Here is a 23,683-nt window from a genome sequence, read left to right on the forward strand (position 1 = left end):
GTTGTATATTTCACTTTAGCATTTCTCTTCTGTGTTTCCCAGTGCTTAAAACACAGTGTTTCTCCTTGTAAGGTACTTAATCCTTCTCCACAAACAAATGGAAAAATTCCCATCTCTCTCTGTTACTCAAGGTAAGCATGTTAAACACAGAATGTTACGGCTGGAAGCATTCTTACATAATCTTTTCCTCTGCCCCAAGTTAGGGTCAAATATTTCTTTGCTACTCCAAATCCGTCTTTGGCTGACCCCTGTTAAAGATAGCTGATAATGGGGACTGTACAATTTTGCAGGGAACTCAGTCTGCTGCTTCTCCAGTTAACTGTTAGTATTCCTATAGGTTTGCTTATAGACTCATGATAAAGGGCTCAGGAGATTATTGTCAAAAGGACTCGCTCATCAGGGAGCTTGCTTTCTGTGAGCTCTCATCTGTAAAATGAGTGCAAGGATTAAAATGCAAAGTAGAAAGGCTACAGAAAAAATTACCCTTAAAGAGGGTTTCAGTACAACCAGAAAGCTGGAGGTTTTTCTCATTATTATGCATGCATAGTCATACAACCACACCACGCTTTGAAACTTTCACTACACATCTGTGCATCACTGCATGGACTAGGCATCAAGCCAAAGGCTGAATTCCTACGAGTCCGTGCAGCTCCCACACGTTTGCAGCACTAGGACCCAGAGGGAGCTGGATTTCTGTGAGTCAGTGCAGCTCACTGAGCCCTGAGAACAGTGAATGAGGCTGGAAAAGCAGGGGGAATGTGAATGGCTCTTCTGGCTTGGGAAAGTGTCCACAGTCTGGGGTGCTACAGACTACAAAACAGCTTGGACTGCCCTCCGGATTGCCTGCACCTCTGGCATCCCGTGACACTGCTCTGAGGTGAGTGACCCCACAAGAGTCAGTTTTCGCAAAGCGAATAATGCGGCTGTTGCACCAGTTGTGGAAGTTCGGTATCTTCAAAATTAGCCAGTGTTCTTGCTGTACAGTCATTTTTGCTGTCTTGAGGAGGAATGGATGAGATGCCTTCGAAACACAGAGTGCTCACTGCTTAAAAATATAGCATTTGCAAGAAAAGCGTGGTCCGGTGAAACTGAACACGACATCGACTAGTGCAAGGTTAAACTACATACACATCTGGAAGGTGTTCATAAAGTATTTGTGTTCAAGCTTAAAGCCTGAAAAACATCTTTAGTAAGAACAGCTTAATCTTAGAAATTTAAGTATTCTCATTCTTTTTATCCATGTATATGAGAACTTTTTATTTGCATCATACAGCAGCTACACCTATATGAAAATTCTTTACTGCCTTTGCTCTGAATATTAATGCTTACTTTTTTTTTTTTCTTTCCTCCTATGGTGATTATACTCTAGATAAAAAATTTATTTATTTCTTTGCTTTCCAGTAAAACAAAGCACGACTGGCCCAAGAGTGAAACCTTTTAGCTATAGGCAGAGCAGTAGTTCACTAGAGACTGTGCATCCACTAGGATTTCCGCTTGGAAAACCTTACTATCTCCCTGCTGCCCACCTCTTAGTGACAAGATGAAACTGACAATGCTTATTGATTTATTGGGGTGATAACACTTTTATCTGATACACAACACAGGGACAAGAACAGGGACCCCAGTCATGGAGAGAGAAGGAATAAGGAATTTGTCTGCTAAGAACAAAAAGTATTTGTGCTTGTTTTCTTCACTTTAAATTCTCTTTACGTGCTCAAGAAGTTTTAGGAAAACAGTGAAAGTGAGCATGCCTGTCAGGCTGGTTTTTCCAAGTTGTCACAACTTCAAAGTTGCATTATAAATGTTAGATAATTTATGGGTGTTTTCATGTATTACAGTATTCCAATAAAGTCTTTTTGGCACTTCTTTGCTAAGGCAAAAGAAAATGTGACAATTACCTGCAAAAAGATATAAAAAGAAGCTAACTTGCCTGTACGTTCACACTCTGCACTTCTAGCCTCTTTCACATATTACAGAAAAAAGGCTTCTTAAAGTAACTCTGACAGCTATCATCTCAGACATTGGTTTAAATCTTAGAAGTTACAGTATTTTCTGCCCTTTCACTAAGAGGTTACAGTGATGGAATGAAGAACCAAATAAACTAGGCTGTATGCATGAGTACCTATGATTTGGGCTTTACATGTATTAGTAATTACACATATGAATAATGTTTTAACAAATCTCAGCTAAGTCTGGAGAGAAACCTTCCTGAAGAATCAGTGTGGTAGAGTAAGTAGTGTTTTCAGATCTAAAGGGATCTGTTTGTCTCACAGTAAGGTAGTAAAGAAATTAACTATTGTTTTCTGTTTCTCACACTCTTAGCTAAGCTGTGTCCATTTTCTCAATCATTATTATCTTTTCAGATGTCTACATTTAACCTCAGTGGAGAATTACAATGACCACAAAGGATCATTCTAATCTATTCAGGATAACTAGATAGTCTATGTAATCACCTACACTGTTAAGTCAAAACTCAGATTAGAAGAATAGCTAAATTAGATGTTTAGATCAGCATTTTTAAATGTAAATTGTCTTTCTTTAGAGAATACCTAGGACAGGGTCAGACAGAACACGATTAAAAATTAGATTATTTCAATCAATAAATTAGGTCCCATAAATTCCCCTGCTACTCCATGGCTTTGGCCATATAGAGATGTTCTTTAAAATGTAAATTCTATTAATGGGTTTTCTGTATTGTTATGAAATTCTTTTAAGACCAACAGAATATTGAATACAAATTAATTATATTAATTCAATTAAATTAAAGATGTGGGAAAACTACTGGTAATTTTAAGAAGCTAACATAGTTCTGCCTTTCTTTTAGTTTGTATTTTAAGAACTACGTTGTTAAATAAGGTAATAATAAAATTAATGCTTTTATTCAAAAAGATTCAATATTCTAAAACCAAAAGTCAGTTCTGCACTGATGGGTTTAGAAGCATTTGTCAATCCTTTCAATCACAGTTCAATAAAAGCTAGTATAGTAACTCAGCCCCTTTTAAACCAGCTACAGCAATGGTGACCTCTGCTGGCAACTGCCCCCTCACGAAGAGTTTTAAAAGGCTTACTGAAAAAGTGACCACAATAAACTAAAACATTTATTGGATCAGCTGATACATGTAACGACACTGCTACAACTGCATTTGACTCACAGTAGAAGCGAAATTGTCCCTAAGCTGAATTTGATTTAGGTGAGCCTGGTCACAGTGGCCAATGCATTTAAGAGCATTTCCACACGTGTCTTCCACCCTGGGATAGATGTCCCCAGGGATCCATCCATGTCTGTTGTTCTCCTGACACAATGTTCTTTGAGCAGCTCTGCTGAATTCATTAAATACTTGCGTATGTGTGTATTTATACCAAAAATTATGTGGCCAAGCAAAGCAAGATGATTTTTGATGAAGAGATCATAGTATCTACTAATGTAAGCTCTGTGTGTTTCTATCTGCTCAGTTCCACATACACTACAGCTATGTGACTTAGCGGAAAGAAAGTTTTAGGCCCCCGATATAAATCTATACTTTCCTGAATATTCACATCCTGAAAAATGCTTGTAGTTCTGGCCACCATTTACATCTCAGAAAAAGAACACAGTCAAACAGGAAAAGGTGTGAAATGACAAACCACCTTGAACATTTGACATATTTAGAGAAAATATACAGGCTTCTAAGTCTACAAAAGAGATGGCTGAGGATGGCTATAATTATTTATAGTCATACTTGTCCTTAACGTGTTTCAAAGGAAATGGCAGTTGTCTTGTTTCCCAAGTTCAAAAGGGAAAAACAAAAAAGGTGGTTCCTCTCTCCATGCATAATTGAGCTACAGAATTCCTTTCCACAAGGAATCATAGCCACAGGGTTTAGAAAGTAATCAGATATATAAAAAGCAAAGACCATACCTGTGGTCCTGGAAATCTGTGATTCAAAAATGACTGCTAAGTGGGATAGTAACCCAAAAAGATCATTGCCATACAGTTCCCCTATTCATACACCAGTCTCTAAGTGGGACAGACTACTGGCCTGGATGACCTTGTCTTCTAGTAGAGACACACCAATTTTTCTCCTCAGTGTTTTAGCTTTTCAAATACTTGACCTACCCTAGTAAGAAGCATAATTATTTAGCATTTTCTAGGGGATTTATAGTTCGCTCATGAAAGAATGGTGATTCTGACAAAACAAGAAGGCAGAGATAGAATCCTTTATTCTCAGAATTAGGTGTAGGTATATTCTCATTTGTGTTTTCACTAATGAAAGATGTTAACGCTGAGATTTACAGCTATTTAGACAAACCAACATGTGAACATATTATGACTGAGGTACTTATGCAATCTTAGTCAAATCTTTTCCAACTGCTTTCACTAAAAATATTACACATATATCTAAGTAAAAAGTGTGAATTTTATTACATCATTAATTACACTCAGAATATATCTTTCACTTTGAGAACTGCATCACTTCACAAAATGCAACAGCACAAAGAGTAGCAATGCAAACATTGAAACCTGAATGCAAGGAACCACATATTCTGAGGATGGCAAGCAGAGACGAGTTTTAAACTTGACTTAGCTAACCTATCCCCAAGTGCAGCTGACTTGCTGTTGATGCATTAAACATTTTTCAGCCTGTAACATGCATAAAGAAATACTACAACAACACAGAACTTCCTGTGCATAAAAGTGGAATTTTATGCCCTTAAAATTTGCTTATCTGTGATTATGAGCTATAATGTACTGGAACATTAGCACTTGGTACCTTTAAACAATTAGGAGGACACAGTAGAAGGGATGAAATTCAATTTTATAGTTACACAAATGAAGATGTAAGATGCTTACTGCACTGGCAGAGTTGGTAAGTCACTGAAGAGTTGGCTACAGAAATTTACTACTCTGTATGTCCCTGAATCTATTAGTTCCAAGTGAACCACATGCAACTACATCACACTGCAGAGTTGCTTTCACGTGTTTAGAAGAACGAAGGATGACAGCCAGAAAGATACAGAACTTGACTACCTTTGGGCTTAATGGCTGTGTGACTACATTCATGTGAAAGACATTTAAATTAAACCATTACTGTACAGCACAAGAAAATATGCAAAGCACCACTCACTATTTTGAGCCTGCATACAGCTAGTAAGATGAAAATCACTGTATGCATATAGAAATCAGGTCCTCATTCATATATGAAAACATCCCTGGTGTATCTTCTAAATCGAAAATTAAAATGGCTGTGTAAGATAGTTTGAAATACTATGTTTAATGGCTTTACTGCCGGGCTTCTATAGCATTATTTGCATTTCCTGTGCCAACGTTCAAGGAACAAAACACCTTTGACTTTTACTTCTCTTGAATGTGATGTTTATTTCCCAGTAGAGTGGTTTTTTCCGAGGCTCTTGCATTTATAGCCATGCTTCGTGATTTCATGGTATAGTAGTTGACACCATTAGATGACGCAAATCAAGATCTTTCAGACCCGCACGCTCTGTTTCCAGAATCAGTTTTATCGCGTTAACAGAGCATCCACATTTCATAGCGGTATTGCCTTGAAGAAATTGTGAGACAGTGACAAAACATAGCAAAGGTCATCAGGAACTGCCTGCCCTAGACTTTACAACCCCATCCCTAACACAGTCTTCCTTCAGTCTGACAGTTCCTCTAAGTATTTTCTGAACACAACTCTGATTACTGTCAGAAATCATACCTGCAGGAACAATATCACTTAATGCAGTTCAAAACTTCTTTTGTTCAGGGATTTTCTAAAACTGAACATTGAACACAGACCATTAAATTGATTTAAAAAAAAAAAAAAAAAATCTTTCCCTACCTTATGTTCCTGGCTCCAAAATCTAATTTCCTGTTCCCAGAGGGTCCATAAAACTGTGCTAATAAAAGACCAGATTCTGCTCCCATTGACTTTTTATGTATCAAAACTCCCACTGATTCCAGTGAAAAAAGATTCAAGCACAAAAATCAAACAGAAGGCAAGACAATTTCCTTGACTTTGTTTGTGGCATTGATTTACAAATCGACAAAAATCATGACCATGTATGTTATGTAAATACAAAGATATTTCCAGGAACAAAATTAAGAATCCATAAAATTAATCCGCTTCTTACACAAAGGGTCGTCATTTATTTTGAACTGCCACATCTGTGAGAAATGTTACTCCATTAAAGACTATGCAACAAAAATTGATATGGCTCTGTTAGTTTTAAACTACTTAAAAAGTAATACTAGATTAGACTGTTTCTGACAGTTCTGACCTACAATGAGTAAAGCAGCCCAGTATAAATACCACGAGGAAGCAGACTATCTCTTTGACAGCTTTCTGTTTTCTATGTATGTTTTTCTAGTTAGTCTAAAAGTTCCTGGGTTTTTTTAAAGCCTTCATGTGCTAGATGACTCAGGTATGAAAAAAGACCTGTGCTTGTTCACAAAGAGATTTGCCCTGTGGTGAATGACGCAGCCTGTGTTTTCCAAAATGCATCATTTCCTGCCCATTATTTCACCATCCTTTTGAGACACTCTGTACCAGCCCCAGACCAGCAAGGTGTTTAAAGCCAATCTATGACCACAGCCATCTAAATCTTTCACTTGAATTACTAATTTCTTAACACATTTCAAGAGCAAGCCACAGTTCTGATAAATGTGACTATAAATCCAGCATTACTTATGAAATGTATTTTCACTAGTCATGTAAACGATTATGCTAGCCTTTAGGGAGGGTCAGCAGGGCATGTCAGTCACAAAGTGTTGACAGGCAAGAATTAACTGTCAAGCTGTGTAAGCATGAATGCCTTTTGTCTGTCTATACCCTTCATTTTTTGTCAATTTTGTATTTCAGACTGAAAATTCAAACTTCTACACAACAGCCTTTCAATAGTGGCATCTTCCCTCATTAACGATGGACAAGAGGGCATAGAATAGCCATCTCGGAAAATGTATAAATGTATAAAATGTATAAAATTTTCATCCTATTTAGATAGGATAGAACATATTATATAATATATTATATATTATATATATTATAATATAATAATAACAATAATAAATAATAATAATGTTGTATATATTATAATATTATATATTATATAATAATATATCCTATTATATAGGATATATTAACAGTTACTAGACAGCTACATAACAGTTACATTTCTCCAGGATTTTGGGGGGGCTTGTTTTTTTTAATTACTGCAACTGCCTTCACACATCTAGAAAAGGACTAATCTTTGTGTTGCCCTTCATTGGTGGAGACAAATTGACTCTTACCTAGGAGACTGAATGGCACCAATAATGCTGTTGCTCTTGGTTCCTTACAGAGCTAGTATATGGCTGTACTCTGCTGATATCTAGAATTCTGCACTAATTACATCTATTCGAGAAAAAAAAAAAAAGCATTAGAGAAAGTCTACCACTTGTTACTGACTATCCAGTTCTGATCCTACTAAAGATTTTTCAACACACAGAAAACTGTCATTATTACAGGCCAACAGCATGTGAAAGGGATTCTCTTTAATGGGGAATAAGCTGATTAATCTTTCTTCTGATCACAGTGTTAGCAATTTTATTAATTTCCCTCAGAAACCTCATCATACTAACTGCACTTCTTCCCTGCAAAAGGGAAAGTTCACAAACTGTGTCACTAGAAATAAAAAAGTACAGACAGAAAATTGTTTCTTTATCTTTTTTTAACTATGGGTACAGCATAGAGCCAGTTATTTTTCATTCAAATCTTTAACATTCATTCAAAGTTCATTCATACTTACTTCTCATAATAAAGACTACAGTTCTATATATAGGCTGGTATTCTTTGTTCACCTGTGGATGACATTTTTCTGCATTCCTACCACAGACTGGTTGTTTCATAACATGTGCTTTTTGCTTATGCTCAGTTTACCAAGCAAGCCATAATGCTCTATGGAAAAGTTTTTTCCTCTTCTTTGTTTGTCATACTTTTCATATTCACATTAGTTGCAAATATTATTTGTTGCTGCAGACACAGACACATATTAAGTAGCTCAGGGTCTACCCTTTTTACTTCTCTGGGCTCATGTTTTTACTTCAGTCCCTTCACCATACTGAAGTAAGCAGTACAATAAGCAGCAGAAACAATGAAATCTTGCTGTCTGTGGTAGTCAGGCTTTCTGGCATCTACTAAATTTGCAAGCATTTGGGAGGTCTGAGTAACTTTTAGGACATACAGGTACACACGCCTACTGTAACACAAATTCTGTAATCAAACAGACCCCATTTAGTTGGCTGGTGAAGTTGAGTTGATGTCTGGACTTAGAGGTCCTTTCCAACCATACTGAGTCTACAACATGCTACCTTTAACATACTACCTTTATGCAGAAACCTGCTAGAAAAAAATGTTAATCTTTTGTCAGGTGTGATAGACACTCAACATTTTCAAGGGCCATTTCGTCAAGGGTTCACAAGACACTGTAATTTCATGTTTCCTTTCCGTACTGAAATCAAAAACAGGTAATGTTTTCTGCTGAGCTCAGTTCGATGTCTATGCAGCAACCGAGAACTGTGTACTCGGTTATGCATTGCACAAACATAGTAGCTGGTATTGTATTTAAGCAAATAACAAGCCACAGAAATTAGGTATGTTTCTATTTTCCATGTCAAGACTCCTTTCCATTTCTTTCCTTGTTACTGGTGTCTTAACAATGCCACATTAAGTCAACATCTATGTTTTTGTTCTGCCTAGATCCACATCCTCTGTTCCCCAGTCATTCTTGCCAAACCTTCCTCTCATTTTCTCAGGCACATGCTGTAAACAGAAGAGTGAAGAAGTTCACTGCTCAGCCTCACATTCCAGGGCTCTTTAAATGTGCCAATAGTAAGTTTCTGGCTTTCCCAGAGTATGCAGCATCACATGCATTAGAAGGACTTTGATCCGTGAGTTCTCCTAAATGCACATTCTTGGACTGTAAACTACCTTTGTGAAAAAGTCAGAGTGCTGTGAAGGATTGTATTTAAGACCACTTTTTTTCTGTGTCTTGAGACAGAAAAGCATGTGGCTTCTTCTCTTTTCTCTCATTCTTTTTTTTCTATTAGAAAGCAAAGATATTAGAAGACTATTCAATGAACTGTAGAATTTCTTAGTCTTGTTCAACCTTTCAAAATTTAAAAAAAATTCAAGTAACTTGAATTCAGTCTTTAGTACTTGACCCATGATTGTGCCAACACTTGAAAGCAAAAGGGAACGCTTCCTAAGAAAACAATACTTGCGAAAAATTGGACGCAACCTGTCTTCAGGTCTTATTTGAAACTATCATTCTAGATGCAAGAAACAAAACCCATAGAAATATCCTTTTGGGATCAACTCCGATTCAAACTTAAAATAGCCCATTTTACCTTTCAGGTGTGATTTTCGCTGCTAGCAGTTGTATCTTCAAGAGGCTGGGTCCATTGGCATTACTTATCTTTCAAAAAACTTACTTAATTCCTTAAAGCTCTGCAAATTATCTGTCCCAGAAACAAGGCAGCATTGCAGCATCATTCAGAAAGAACCAAACAGGCTAGGTGCTATGCTCCACTCTCTTAATTTGATATATCTCAGTGTAACCCTAATGTCAACCTAAAAAGTTTCCCCATATGGAGGGAGCTCTAGTAAAAGTTTTCACATTATTACAAAGAACAAAACAAGTATACAGGAAGCAATTAACTGCTTGAGTGAGAACATCCCTATTTTTTAATTTTATTAAAAATCATGGGTGGTATTTTGAAACATCATTGAACTCAGTCACTCTCCCTTGATTACGGTTTGGCTTTTCCCTCTGTGTAGGCCAACCCATAGGGAATACATTTCATCCCAACACTGGCGTAGCGAAGGATGACTCATCTGATTAATTTTTTTTTTTTTTTTTTTTTTTTTTTTTTTTATAATAATAAGCAGTAAGTATTTGGCTTCCCCAGCTGCTAAAGTGAAAACTGGCAAGCTGATTTTGTAACTCATAGTTTTGGTCACCTCTGACTCACATTCTAAGAGAAGGAAAGTAACTTGTAGCATATGATCTGTTATAAAGTGGTATAGTATGACAGATAACACAAGTAGCAGTACTACACCCTGTCTTTTCTGTTCAGCATAAAGTCCTTGTCATTTGAGAGACAAATGTTTCTGTTTCTGTTGCTTTCTGACTAAGATTTGTCTCTAATCTGGAATCAACCACTAACTCAGGACTTACGGCTTCTGACAGTAGCATCAATTGCTAACTAAACAAGCAGCTCCTGAAATCAGAGCACTTATATTTTTCTAAATATATCTCACCACCTCCTTAGCTAGAACATAGAATCAGCAGGTGAGCTATGTCTCTACTTTCCAAAGATTTGCTGAATTTTTTAAACAAGTTGACGGTAGAGAAAAAAGGCTATTTGTAAAAATAATAACTAAACTTAGAGCTCTTATTTTCTTGCATTACTAGGTAAGTTGCAGCAGAAAAGCAGCCAGTGGACAAGCAAAGTATGCAAACTTTGTCATGAAATGCCTAAAGCATAAATGGACTTAAAGACAAAGTCAAACAAATCTCAAAGTCACAATGATTCCAGACAGACAAAGCCCATCATTCTGCCCAGCTTCTCACTAAGTAGTTCTCCAAGCATGGAAACATTGCCAGCTATAGCAAACAGTTTAAAAAATTAATGACAGTAAAAATGGGATTCACTGGGGACCGTAATCCTTACTCCAGTTAAACATTGCCAGAGGCCCAACATGAAGAAACAAGTACTATTTCAAGTAGAATGCAAAGCCAAGGGAAAGATTAACATCTGTCAGAGTCAGCTACAGATGAGTTTCTTGGTGATCCCTGAATGTCACAAGAATTTAGACAGGCTAAAAGGAAATTTAAAAAAAACCCAAAAAACAAAAAACAACCACCACATATCTGCAATTCCGTTTGCAAAATTTATTCCCTACATTTCAGCTATATATTTTCAAATAGCTGTGTGTGATGTAACCCAATGTTACAAAGCAGAAGAGTATTTCTTACAAATAATTCATTGTCAAGCTTGGTCTTGTATGAAAAGGACAGGGAGCAGTTTTATTGCAGTAGCTAGCACTGCTGTTGCTAGCCTCCAAGCCATTTGTTTTCAAGTTTCATTTGTTTCAAGTTATGTTGCTGTGGACTTTGTTTCTGCCTTATCCATGTCTATCCCTATTAACCATATTAAGACTTTGTTCACATTCTTCTAAGTAAAATGATGTAGAGTCTGGGAAGAGATTTGAAGTCTCCTTTTCACAGGGTAACCACTATATCCAAGACTTCAGGTTGATATTTTTTAACATAGTATTTTGCAAAAACAGCACTCTTCAGGCAGGCTACAACTCTTTTATCTATGCTGGTTTGAATAACACACTCCATTTTGTAGTAGTATCAACAGCATTTGCATATCATCTGGTTGTAGTGCTGCCTCAAGCTGATGAGTTTACAAATTTTCGAATCACCATTGTTTTCTCAGTACTTTAAACCAACCAAAGGCTCTGCACATCTTGTCATGCTAGGAACATAATACGCATTTGTCTGCAAATTTTTCACTTATGAAACTGAAAGAAACATGATCTGAGCTTCAAGCTGCACTGCACTTACCAGCTGTAGCCTTTAAATATTATTGACTTGTTATGTTTTATGTGGCTTTTCCTTCCTAAAGCAAGTTACCACTCCACAAATTTCAGAAGTACCCCCTCCCACTCTGAGTCCTTCCTTCCCTGTATCTTCTCTAAGGTATGTGATACAGTATTAAAAAACAAAACAAAACAAAAAATCACAGAAAAAAAAAAAAAACACAGAAAGGTGAAGTGCCAGCAGCTTAGAGATGTGAAACATCAGCAACCAGCATCATTTTGGAAATCGAGCATTCAGATTTTTCAGATTTAGAACAAGGGCAAAGAACATTCTAGAAAAAGCAGTAAAAATATGGAAGTGCACAATTAATAGGAGATGCATCTTTCCCATTATACTTATTGACTGTAGCCAAAAAATGCATTCAGCAACGAGATCATGCCAGAAAGCAAAAAATGAACGTGTAAGAACTCTACAAACGTTGCCAAAACAAGGGTGTTGCCAAATGCAGACTTACAAGAATTGTTGAGACTGACAGGTTAGTCCAACTCCCTGTTTCCCGTTCTAAAGCAGAGGCTGCTGAAGCCTGAACTTCATGTAAACTTCTTTGCACTTTGTTGTTTGCTTAAAGGATTCCCATGTATTAGGGAGTGAACAATACAAGAAAGGATCAGATATTTTCTTCACAAACAATTTTGTTTAACTGTTCTTTCAACCTGTGTGATGAAAAATGTTGAAAAACACAGGCATTTACTCAGAGACAGCTGCTGACTCTCAGCAAGGGAGGACATCTTGCACATCTCTGCATTACACTGATTGCTGTTAACACTTCGTGTGAGGCAAGGATGTTTAACAGCAGTCAGGCCCCAGAGGTTGCTGGTTTGAGATCCAGACAAACCCTTTCCCAAATTTAAATTTCATCTTAAATTTCATTTCACCCTAAATATCTGGGTGGGGAAAAAGAACCTTGTATCTTCAAACGTTTAGAGCAGCTGCCTCCCCTCAAGCTCTGACATAACACAAAGACAGAAAACTCCTACACTGCTCATTGGGTCTGCGCCCAGAAGCACACACCATACAGCTAAAAGATGGACCCAGTTCCAACTATCTTTGCTCTCTGGGAGCATTGGTCAGATTTTTTTGTGCAGCAGCTGTCTGACACACTCAGGATGCTGGGAGCCTTGCACAGTGCATTATATGTTTAGTGTCAGGGTCTCAACTAAAGCATAGTTGAGATTCTCAGAGCACAGGAATGAAGTAACCTAAATAAAATCACTGTACTTCCATGTTAAAAGGAAATGCAGTTTGATTAGTTTTTCTGAATATATATTTTGTTACTACTGTACAGAACCCACTACATTGTTGCAATCTCTCTATGGTTGCCAGCAGTTGCCTCCCATTGCAACTGTGCGAGTCACTATGGGATGTATTAAGTAAATAACTTCCATTTAAGATGAAAGCCAAGATGCTTAAGACAACAAGAAGTCAAAAGCACACTGCAGTAAATATCTGGGAGGACGGCAACTCCAAGGCAGCCGATTTCAATGTGTGAAAGGAGAAAGAAAGCAATTTTAGACAGTCTTGAATACTGAACTGAGAACAGTTCGTAACAGAATAAAATACAGGGGAAAAAGTAGGTATGGAGCACTTTGCATAGTATCACACATTTATGCAGAAACTATACTTTCACAGTAAGTAAATAAGAAATACAAACATAAGCCTGAAACACATCGGTAAAAATTTCAGCAACAACATGGTTTACAGAGGAGCTCTGTCTCTTCACAGAAAATGATGTGGCATCACTGCTTCTGAAGTGCTAGAACTCAAAGATTAATTCCTACCTGTTTCCTTTTTCTGATCATCTCCAGAAGAGCAAGTGTAGTAGAACAAATGGCTTATATGTCTAAACAATAGTACAAACCTCATAATTTTCTCAGTAAACTACCCTAGATTTCAGGAGTCTCTTACTTTTCTTGTAAGAACTATATGTATTTCCGGAGAACATAAGGAGTTACACAGATGATACTACAATCTGGTAACTTTTTCACAGTGCTTCTGTGTTTTACTTTGTTTTATTTGGCAGGGTTTCCAGATTTTTTTTGAAGACAGCTCTACTACAGTCTGTTCTTAGGAGATTTCACCCTCTGATCTGAAAACAGAATGAGGGGGGCAGAGGGGGAGACCCACCACACACCTTTTTTCACCTCCTTAGTAACTTTGTATTTTTAAGTCACCAGAAACTACTAAGAAGCCTTCAAAACTGAAAGGTTTTCTTGCAACCAGCTTAACTATACACTTAGTTCAGATGGCATAAAACACCTTATTTTATACCTCTGGAGTACTTGGGAATTCTCAGAAAATTGTTTTGAACACAAATTAAGCGTAAAAGGCGAGTGGAGTACAAGAGTCTGAGCATCACTCCATCTTTACAATCTTCAGAACAAGCTCTGTCTTTGCATGAGAAAATATTCAAGTGTCTGCCCAAATCTTTGTATGTCACCTCATGTACAGCAGAATACATCTCACTGCTCTCCATTATTTATATCCAGTAGCCATCTAGAAGTTATGTACTTTTAAAATTTACAGTGTACATCAAATAACACAGAAGTAAAACCACCAATAAACATCGGCCCAATTACTTTGGTTTTTTTCATACATTCTATTCAACTTGGTGCATGTTGATTTATAGAAAAATTTTAACAGTTTAAGTTAATCCTAAGTGTTGTTCCCATACTGTAACAAAATTAGTTAAATGCAGATACAATAAGGTAGGCACAGAATGAATGTAACTGCCACAGGGTCAATAACCATAACTGCAATGAAAATCAGGAAGTAAATTACTAAAGGTCATTATCTCCATATTGTCATGTAACCTGATGCATTAGAGAGATAATTCAATGACTAAGTAGGTAACTGAATGTCTCTTGAAGGCAAAACAGATTTAGAAGTAAAAATATCCTAAAACTTAAAAAAAAAAAAAAAAAAAAGAAAAAAAAGGAAGGGGGGTAGATAAGGAAAACAGCTACTGTTCGGCAAGAATCTGTTGTTCTTAGGTTCATCACTTGCTACACAAGTTGCTTCTATTGACAGTGATTAAATTTGACTTGCCAGGTACAAGAATACTTCAACTTTCCTCTTGTATTTGCAGAATTCCTATACCGTTAAAATATCACTGAGGCTTTTAAAACAGATATGAAAGCAGAGGAAGATTTATAGAAGATAATATTCCTTTTTGATGTATGGAATTAATAAAACAGGAAAGCCTAAAACACAGGGTATTAGAAGTCATGAGGATCTTGACCATAATTTCTGGATGCTCTTTATACTTATATATTATTATTTTACAAATTCAAGATCTAGAAAAACACCACAGAGAATGGAATCTATCTTTGGGAGCCTGATCATAAGATATCAGCTCATTTTTCTACCTCGTTCTAGCTCATTTGTGTCACCACATTTTATGCATTACACTACAAGATACGTCCAATCACTAAAAATTTCATTTGATTCAAATTTCTTTATACAGTGGTAGGAAAGTGGAAAAAAAGTAACAAAAATTAATATTATGCACTTGAATATAAATAGTTAGCATTACTGCTAGGATTCAGCTGGTTCCTATTAATCAGAGTTTGGACACTAACTGGATTTATATTCCCTTCTGAAATGCTGGAATAAGATCCTAAGTTGGAAAAGTTTACTGGCGCTTAAAGACACTGCATTGTTCTGCCTCAGCTACTTCTGGCTGTAAGCTGGAATAGTAACATTGTAGTCTGATTGCCCTCATATTTTCATTTCCCAGAAGAATTCCAGTTTCATTTTGATAGTTTCATAAAATCAGTTCTTTCATTTCTACTCCATATTGGAAGCCTCAGGACCAAATACAACAAGCAAGGCAGAACCGGCTCAAGACCCATTTGGGAAAGGTGTTGAGGGATAAAAGGACAGGCCATGCATCGGGAACCAGGAACAACTTCTCTTGTGTTTGGACAGTAACTAGGTGAGCAGCAATCTTTTGCACTGATAGTTGGGTTGGACGGAAAAATCTGTTTTCGTGCACCTCAAAGGCATCCAACTTTATAATGGTGGTATAGATTTACCCCACTTATGCTGCAGAAGTTATACTACATATTAGACAGATGCATCTGAGTTCTTTAGTCACTCCTTCGTGCCAATAAATGAGCATTTATGAAAACCTGGAGTCCTCTAAAATATATATAGTTTGAAGTCTATATTGAAAGTTCCAAAGTAATCATCACACCTACCATTAATTTAAGGATTTGCTTTATAGGTGTAATAAAGGGATGATATACAACTATAGTATGCTCAGATAACTTATTTCTAGCCAGCATTTTTATTCCTAGCTCACACAATTCCACAAGCTTTATGCCACTGAGGAGAATCAGATTCACAAGCTCCTTCTAAGGCTGTTTTCTGTCATTTATTTTCAGAGAGATTCGTCACTAGTTCTGATAAGCAACCGTTCATTTTTTCTTCACTTATTTAAAAATATTTTTATCCTGATAGATAATTTCTGCATCTTTAATGACGGTCAGTTTGTTATCTTACATAGGATAAAATCTTCTCTTTGGTCACGATGGATGTTTAACATGTGCATGTTTAACACTGTACTATCAGTCAGTCTGTCACAGTAAGAGCTGCGTTCCAGTGCAAATTGTTACTGCTATGGCCATCACAGCCTGAAGATCATGTTCTATTTTTCAAAGGAAGCCACATTTTAGATGACTGTTGATGACCCTAAATTCCCATGAGTGCATTCTACACATGAAAGTACCATGATGCCGAACATTATCTTCCTTATGTTCTACAACTCAGCATTTACAAAGCTAACCTTTTCAGGTTGAGCTCTATGAGAGGCAGCCATCATCTGCTCTAAGAAATCACCTCCTGCTGCTGCAGGCTGAATCTCTAGCATATGGTAACTTCACCTGGTACCCACTGCCCTGAGAGAATGGAGTGTTAATGAAGGTGACAGACAGTAGATGTGCTTTTTCCTGTTCTGGGGCTCTTCTGCAGAGGCACCGGCAACCGAAATATTTATGTACTGCTTCAGGAGGACAGAAGTGATGAATCCAGGCTCCTGCGAATAAGCCATTCCCGTAACTCTAAGCCCCAGTGAACATGGAATACGTTTTAAGTAGAAGCTTATTCTAAATCCTGATTGGCTTCTAAATTGGTGAGCACCCACCCTGCAGGTCAAGACGCCTCTTAACTACCAAAAAAATGGACAGATGCATCATGCACAATGAAGCATTTTTGTTACCCCTAAAGTTCAAATCAGAAATCTAGAAGCAGGTATTTGTTGTACATTCTGTGATGGCAATGACAACAAGAGCATGATGCATGCTCTTTGCTGAAGGGCAATATTTTTCTCAGTCTACAGCTCTCACTAGAAATACTCAAAGGACCATTCCACTACTGGAGGCATTTGGAACAAAAGGAAGTGTATGAGACACAGGTAGCTTCCAACTGGCTCTTCAGCATTCAAAAAGCTCTTACTTACTGGGTGAGTCACTACAGATATAATAGAGGAATGACATATTGAGTCCATTAGAAATTCCCACTTTCTTGCTCATCAGCTAAGATCAAGGGAAAGCTGAAATGCAGTGCCTCTGACACTGCTCTTAGTCATAATATCCTCAGGATGCCCTCCAAGGCCTTCCAGGTGTCTGAAATTTTTCCCTGTATTTCTTCTTCTATACTTTAATTCATTTATCTCTTTCACATGTTTCTAGTGAGGAAGATGTGCCAGTAGACACCTCTTTAACAGCAACCTCGGCAGCAACTGCCTCGCTTATTTCTCTCCCACCACCAGAAGCAGTGAGATAAAACCAGTACACTACTTGTTGCTTATTTTGGTGACCTACACGATCCCATATGCCGCATAGACAGCCAAGCATACCATCCATCATTGAAAGTAACACCAGAAAAAAAGCAGTACTTTACTGGCTGCAAACCATCTGCTCCCAGTTTGGCACTTGTTTTCACTTACAGGTGCCTGCAAGCAGAGCTTTTCAAGACACAAACCCACATCTTATTTCATGATCCATTTTTCTTCTCATACCAAGTCCCTTGTAACATTCATTTCTTTTAGACTGTTCAGCTTTCTCCAGTAGTGTCTTTATTGAATGACTGCCAAATAAGCAAAGAAATAGGGAGAACGATCATCAATATTTCAACTATTACCTTTTCCATGCAGCCCTTAGATCAGTTGGTAAATACTGTATTTTACTCTAAACCCCTGTGAGGCATTCATGTGCAAATACCTTTTTGTGCATTCATCATGTGCTACTCCTTTCTGTATGTGCTGAGACAAGAAATAAGAATGGTTTGTTATCCCCCAGGACTGTAATCATGAATGCATGTAAATTCTGTAGAAATAATTGCCTCAGAAGGATATTTTCTTAACCTCTGGAAATGGTAGGTAGAGAGGAACAGTATAGAGATGCATTCTTCATCATCAGATTGAGTAACACTGCATCATTTACTGGATCCTAACACAACTGGGAATCCGGGAAGAATACGGTAAAAGAACATAAAAAAAGAATCCCCACCTAAAATAAACTCTTTTGTGGTTAAAAACTAGCCAGATGGAACTTAAGCAGTGTTTTCTTAGGGTGGCAGAACAGTTGGAAAAGTTTTTGGATTATTTTTGGCAGTGGCGAGCATATTATAGCTGTATCATTACTGTTACTAAACTGTCAACAAGAGTCCACTGAAAGGGTTATTACCTTACTAGTACGTTCTTGCAAAACTACAGCGTACTTAGTCTGGTAGCATGAGGCTTTGGATTTTAAAACTTTGACCTTTCTAACACATTCATACCTCTGTAACTAGCTTAAATCGTAAATACTTCAGCCAAACAGGTACAGTAGAACATGAACTGTGATCTAAAGACAGCAGCAAATCAGGAGTGTGCAAATGATTGCAGAAGCAGTGCACAACACGATACAATGAGCACAGATGACTCCTGTGTTCTGCACTGCTTGAAAATGTGTTTCGAAGATTTCAGTTAGATTTTTAAAAATTAAATAGCTAGTATTTGGATCTTGCTAAGTTACTGCTGCTACTGGCAGTTGAGAATATACAGTAGTACATTTGCTGGCAGACAACCTGCAATGCCTTTACTCATAACCAGACTTGTCTAGAAAAAGATAATGAGTTGTCTGACCCCTTATTTATCCATTACTGCCATGCAAATGAAGCTCAGATAGCAACACCAGTAGGTACCGATCCACTGTGCTTGATTTTGGTGAGGCAAGAAGATGCTCAAGAGGGATGAGGACCAGTGGATTGTTAACCATGGTCTGGTAGCACTAAAGGTAGCTGTCTTACAAATGTGCTGCTCTTGAAAGCTGAGAGCCACCCTTCAGACAAACCTCTACACTGTATAAGTGAAAAAGGCACAGTTCAGACAGCCAAGCAAGTGGATGTGTCCATGAACACCTGCTATCAAGTGGGGAATGGTACTGAAAACATTTACCTGCAGATTAATTATTGAAACAAATACTTTTACTTCTAGTGGAACACAGAGTGAGGAACTCCCAGACTCAGCTACGCAGTCCAGCTGGCCTGATGGCATGCTGCAGCCAACCTCAGCTCAACATCTGGATGAAATAAAGACCTTGCTGGGGGGGCAGTTGTTTGTGGAGTACACTCAGAGGTAAGCACAACCCTAACTCTCTTTTCAGGGCAGACTGAAATCACCTGTTACCAGTGTCACACAATAGCGTGAACAGCTATACCAGAAGAGGTGTTTGAATGACACTTGACCAATACATAGGTGGAGCAGAGAGTTCATCTTGAACTTTCAAACATCTGCCTGTCTTCTAAAGAATGAAGATGGAGGCTGTTTGCATTTATTACTCTTATTTTCAGAAAAGCTTAGTTCTTTGCCTTATTAAACAAGTTGCTTACTGATACCCAGTAGCTAGCTATTGTCTGGTTAAAATGAGAGTTGCCAATTTATTCTGTCTTCTTTCTTTGGTCTCCAGACACTGTATCTTTTGTGGGGAATGTTTACCTAAAAGAGAGATAGTCCACTGAGAAGACACAGTTCTTAACAAACATCTTCTGTGTTAATACACTTTTTGTAGTTTTGGCATTTAAATACCTGCGATAAAGTTTGTGACTAATATTACAGATACTCATGTCCTACAGCTACTTAACTGGCAGCTATGCATCTCCCTGAAAATACAAGTGCCTGCACGCGGCATTCACTGAGAACACTTCTAGAAAGCGCCATGAAAGGGTTTAGTAACTAAGATTGTGATGAAGTTTAGACATAAACCCCAAAATTTGCCTGTAAAATATCTGTACGTGTCAGCAAAAAAGTCCACAGTCCTCACAGTCTAAGGCATACCCATTCTTTAAATGCTAAGGTTTTTTGTTTGTGTTGTCATCAGGCCTAGCTCAGGTTTTTTATTTGTCAATTTCTATTCTCCAGTGTTTTAATTATTGTAAGATTCAATTTTGAATGCGATTTCCATTTTAAATGTGGATGGTTTACCATAAGCAAAAAAAAAAAAAAAAAAAAAAAAAGTAGGTGAGATCTTTCTGATTTTATGTTAATGGCCTTAACGCAATAATCTTACCACATGCCACATAACAAACTCAGAAAGGGAGATAAATGGAGCTTCATTTTAGAGCAGGACATCCTGTACAGCAAAATAAAAGCAACAGCTCTTCTCAGACATTGCAATGCCTCTTTCATACAGAAGGAAATAATAAAAACAGAGTTTATGTATAAACACAATAGATTTAGGCTGCTATTGGCATGCCTAAATCATGCCTGGATTTTGTTCTGCAAACCTTTTCCAGTAACATTTCTGTTAGGAAAGCTAGCTCTTTAGAGATGTAATGAACCATCTGATTTTAATTTGGTTGTTGAACAAGGGGTTACACTCTGAATTGTGCACAGCCAAGTGACTGAGCTACACCCAGCTCTATTTCCTTATACAGATGATGATGACTGCTCAAGCAAGAGCAGCATGTGGGAAAGCAGTAACCCTCAGCCTTGTTTTAAGCAAATTAAAGCAGCTTTTGATCAGTAAGGAATTTCTTTGTGAGAGAGATTTGACTCTCACCATCACAGTTTTGTCTGCAATTCTGTCAGCCCAACAGTTGCACAGACCATTACTAACACACCTTTTGGGTCTTTCTTTTCTCTTCTCCCCTTGATATCAAGACTGCAGCACCCTGAACCCCTCCAGTCCCTACCTTCACTTGGAATCTCCTAACGATTTCTTAAATGCTTGCCCAGCCCTGCACAAACAGTGCTGTTTATTTCCTTTCAGCTCTTGTCTGAGATATGAATGTCCACACAAGATCCTATGGGACAGCGTTTTCTAAAGCCCTGGTTGAGTGTTTTAATGCTGTTTGGGATTCCTGTCTGGGAAAGCTGAACAGAAAGAGGGAAAACTTCAATGGCAATTTACACACACCCAGAAAAAAAGCATTACAGCATGCAGGGAAGTCACAGTGGAACTACAGTGCCTGATTCCTCTTTTACAAAACCCTGTTTGTCCTGTATATGTGCAGCTGCCTGTCTGCTGGCCGGACACAGGATAATTCAGGGCCGGCTGAGACATGTCAGGCAAAACAAGGCAAGGATGCAGGGAAGGAGCTTTACTTGGTACTTCTTTTCTGTTTATACCCTGCTCTGCTTATTAAGTCTTAACAGAGGAAATACAATGTCTGCCCTAAACTGCAATTTCAGATCATATTTGAAGATCTCTTTTTCCCAGGATGCTTACTGTTGATTTACTAACCTAACGTGTCTGAATTCACAGACAGTAGTCAACATACTACATACAGTAGTTAACTAACATACATAACTACACACAGTAGTTAACTAACAAGGTATTGTTGCTGCTGTCTTCTAGCATAAAATTGTTCTTAGTGACACTTTCGACATCTGTCTTACACTTTTCCATGCACAAGCAGGTGTGCATGTTCTCCAGATCAAAGGAAGATAAGGACTGCCACTGGACCAATTACCCAGTGACATTTGAGGAGTTTCTTGATCATGGCACTCTTAAAAAAGGAAGGTGTTTCCTTGTACAGGATTCCCAGTACTATGGCAAACAGTTTTAGCTATGCTCTCCTATGATGCCAACCGCTAAGTAGCCTGTCACCCACGCTACTCCTATGTAATACTCATATTTGAATTAATAGGCAGCTTGAACATGGAAAAATACAATCTGCCCTTGTGGCATATGATGCCTGAGCTCTTCTGGAAAGGAGCCTAGGCTTTAACTGTCCCAAACCAGCAACCTGGTACAGCCCATCCATAGTGGTGAAGCCTGACCATATGGAAGGTAAGCAAGGCTACTGAGTGTGCATGATCCTCCAGTATGGGTTTGGTGGTCACAGCCTAGGCCCAAGGGTTCCTCTGCAGACAAACTAACTGAATGGACAACAATTTTAGCCAGGGGCTGCTTCTACTCTCACTACTCTGAAAGATATTTTGCAGCCAAGAGACCAGCCCTGGCCAAAAAGGTTGCTGCAAAAATCACTAGAGATTTTACTCCTGCAAACATGCTGTTGCCATATGGTCTCCACATTAGTAATACCAAACAAGTGCTTCATAAACAGTGTTCTAATAACAAATACCAGAGGAATTAATAATAATCTTGCTAGTATTTTCTAAAGTTCTCACTTTATTAAGAACACTTATGCTGTCTGAATGATCTCTTCTGGAAGAAAAACATCTGGCAATCACATGAGTACCCGATGAAATCTGTATGATCCTGGGTATCTTGCAAATTTATTGTCAGCAACGGCATCCATTTGCAGCAGCATACACTATATTTCTTACACTATATTTCTCTTTTGTTCTAGGTGCATAGCGTTATGTCCATGCTGTACTACACTCTGATTACAGCTTTTTTGATCAGCACACAGGCAGCTCCAAAGTCAGAGGACAATGCTCCACTCGAGTATCCTGCAGAACATTCCCTGCTCAATTCCCACCAGAGTAACAGACACCACATTCCCAAGGTAGCTCCACAGACATCCCACAGCAACACTACTTGGACACGAAGTGGGAGAGAAGCTATAAACATCACCATGGACCCAAAAATCTTCAAGAGGCGGCATTTCCGGTCTCCTAGGGTGCTGTTCAGCACACAGCCCCCACCAGTGTCAGGGCAAGGACAGAACACGGAATTTCTCAGCAGTGCAGGTTCTCTCAACAGGACTGCCAGGACCAAGAGGACTGCACATCCTGTATTACACCGCGGAGAGTTCTCTGTGTGTGACAGCGTCAGCATGTGGGTTGGGGACAAAACCACAGCCACTGACATTAAAGGCAAAGAGGTGACAGTGTTGGGAGAGGTCAATGTTAACAACAACATTTTTAAGCAGTACTTTTTTGAGACCAAGTGCAGGGACCCTAAGCCAGTCCCCAGTGGGTGCCGAGGGATTGATGCAAAGCACTGGAACTCTTACTGCACCACAACACACACCTTTGTCAAAGCCCTGACCATGGAGGGCAAGCAAGCAGCCTGGAGATTTATTCGAATTGACACAGCCTGTGTGTGCGTGCTCAGCCGGAAGTCAGCGAGACCCTGAGCTGGATCAATACCCCATGATGACATCCTCCTACCCCCCTACCTCAGACTGTAAATTATTTTAAGTTATAAAGGACTGCATGATATATTTATAGTTTATACAGTACAGAAAGAACCTCATTATTTATTAAACTCTTTTGGGAACCTTTTGTGTTCTGTGATTTATTTGCTGGCCAAACCCTTCAGAAGATGTTCACTTCAGTTGTATCCAACCCTACAACTCAAATGTTCACAGAGCCACTGAACAATCTCTGCTTGTAGTTTGACAAAAAGAAAATATTTTTCACACTGTTTTCACCCATATTCCTCTCTCACAACAAAATTTTCCTCACAATACCTGCCAGTTTACTGCAAAAATCTTGTAGGTTTATTTTAAGTAGAAATATTTTGTCCAGTTACCAAGAGATTGTAGAAAACTTTAAATCTTGCTTCTAGTTTTACTAACTACCCATAAAGATACTAATCTTAAAATCACCTTAGTGAAATACTAGGTCTTCACATTGCTAGATAACTTTCTAAGACCTTTA

At 38.1% G+C, this 23,683-nt stretch overlaps 1 protein-coding gene and 1 long non-coding RNA gene across 3 annotated transcripts in view; one reads left to right on the forward strand and one right to left on the reverse strand.

The window, feature by feature from the left end:
- Positions 1-23,683, reverse strand: part of LOC139807542 (uncharacterized) — a 290,208-nt gene that overhangs the window by 220,942 nt on the left and 45,583 nt on the right. The gene's annotated exons all lie outside the window — the stretch shown is intronic.
- On the forward strand, positions 620-23,300 carry NGF (nerve growth factor). Its single transcript, XM_071768491.1, has 3 exons — positions 620-877; positions 19,106-19,246; positions 22,426-23,300. Exon 3 carries the CDS (start codon positions 22,438-22,440, stop codon positions 23,155-23,157), a length of 720 nt encoding a protein of 239 aa, XP_071624592.1. The 5' UTR covers positions 620-877; positions 19,106-19,246; positions 22,426-22,437; the 3' UTR covers positions 23,158-23,300.

This window comes from Heliangelus exortis, chromosome 25 (assembly GCF_036169615.1).
Source record: "Heliangelus exortis chromosome 25, bHelExo1.hap1, whole genome shotgun sequence".
NCBI classification, from domain to species: Eukaryota; Metazoa; Chordata; class Aves; order Apodiformes; family Trochilidae; genus Heliangelus; species Heliangelus exortis.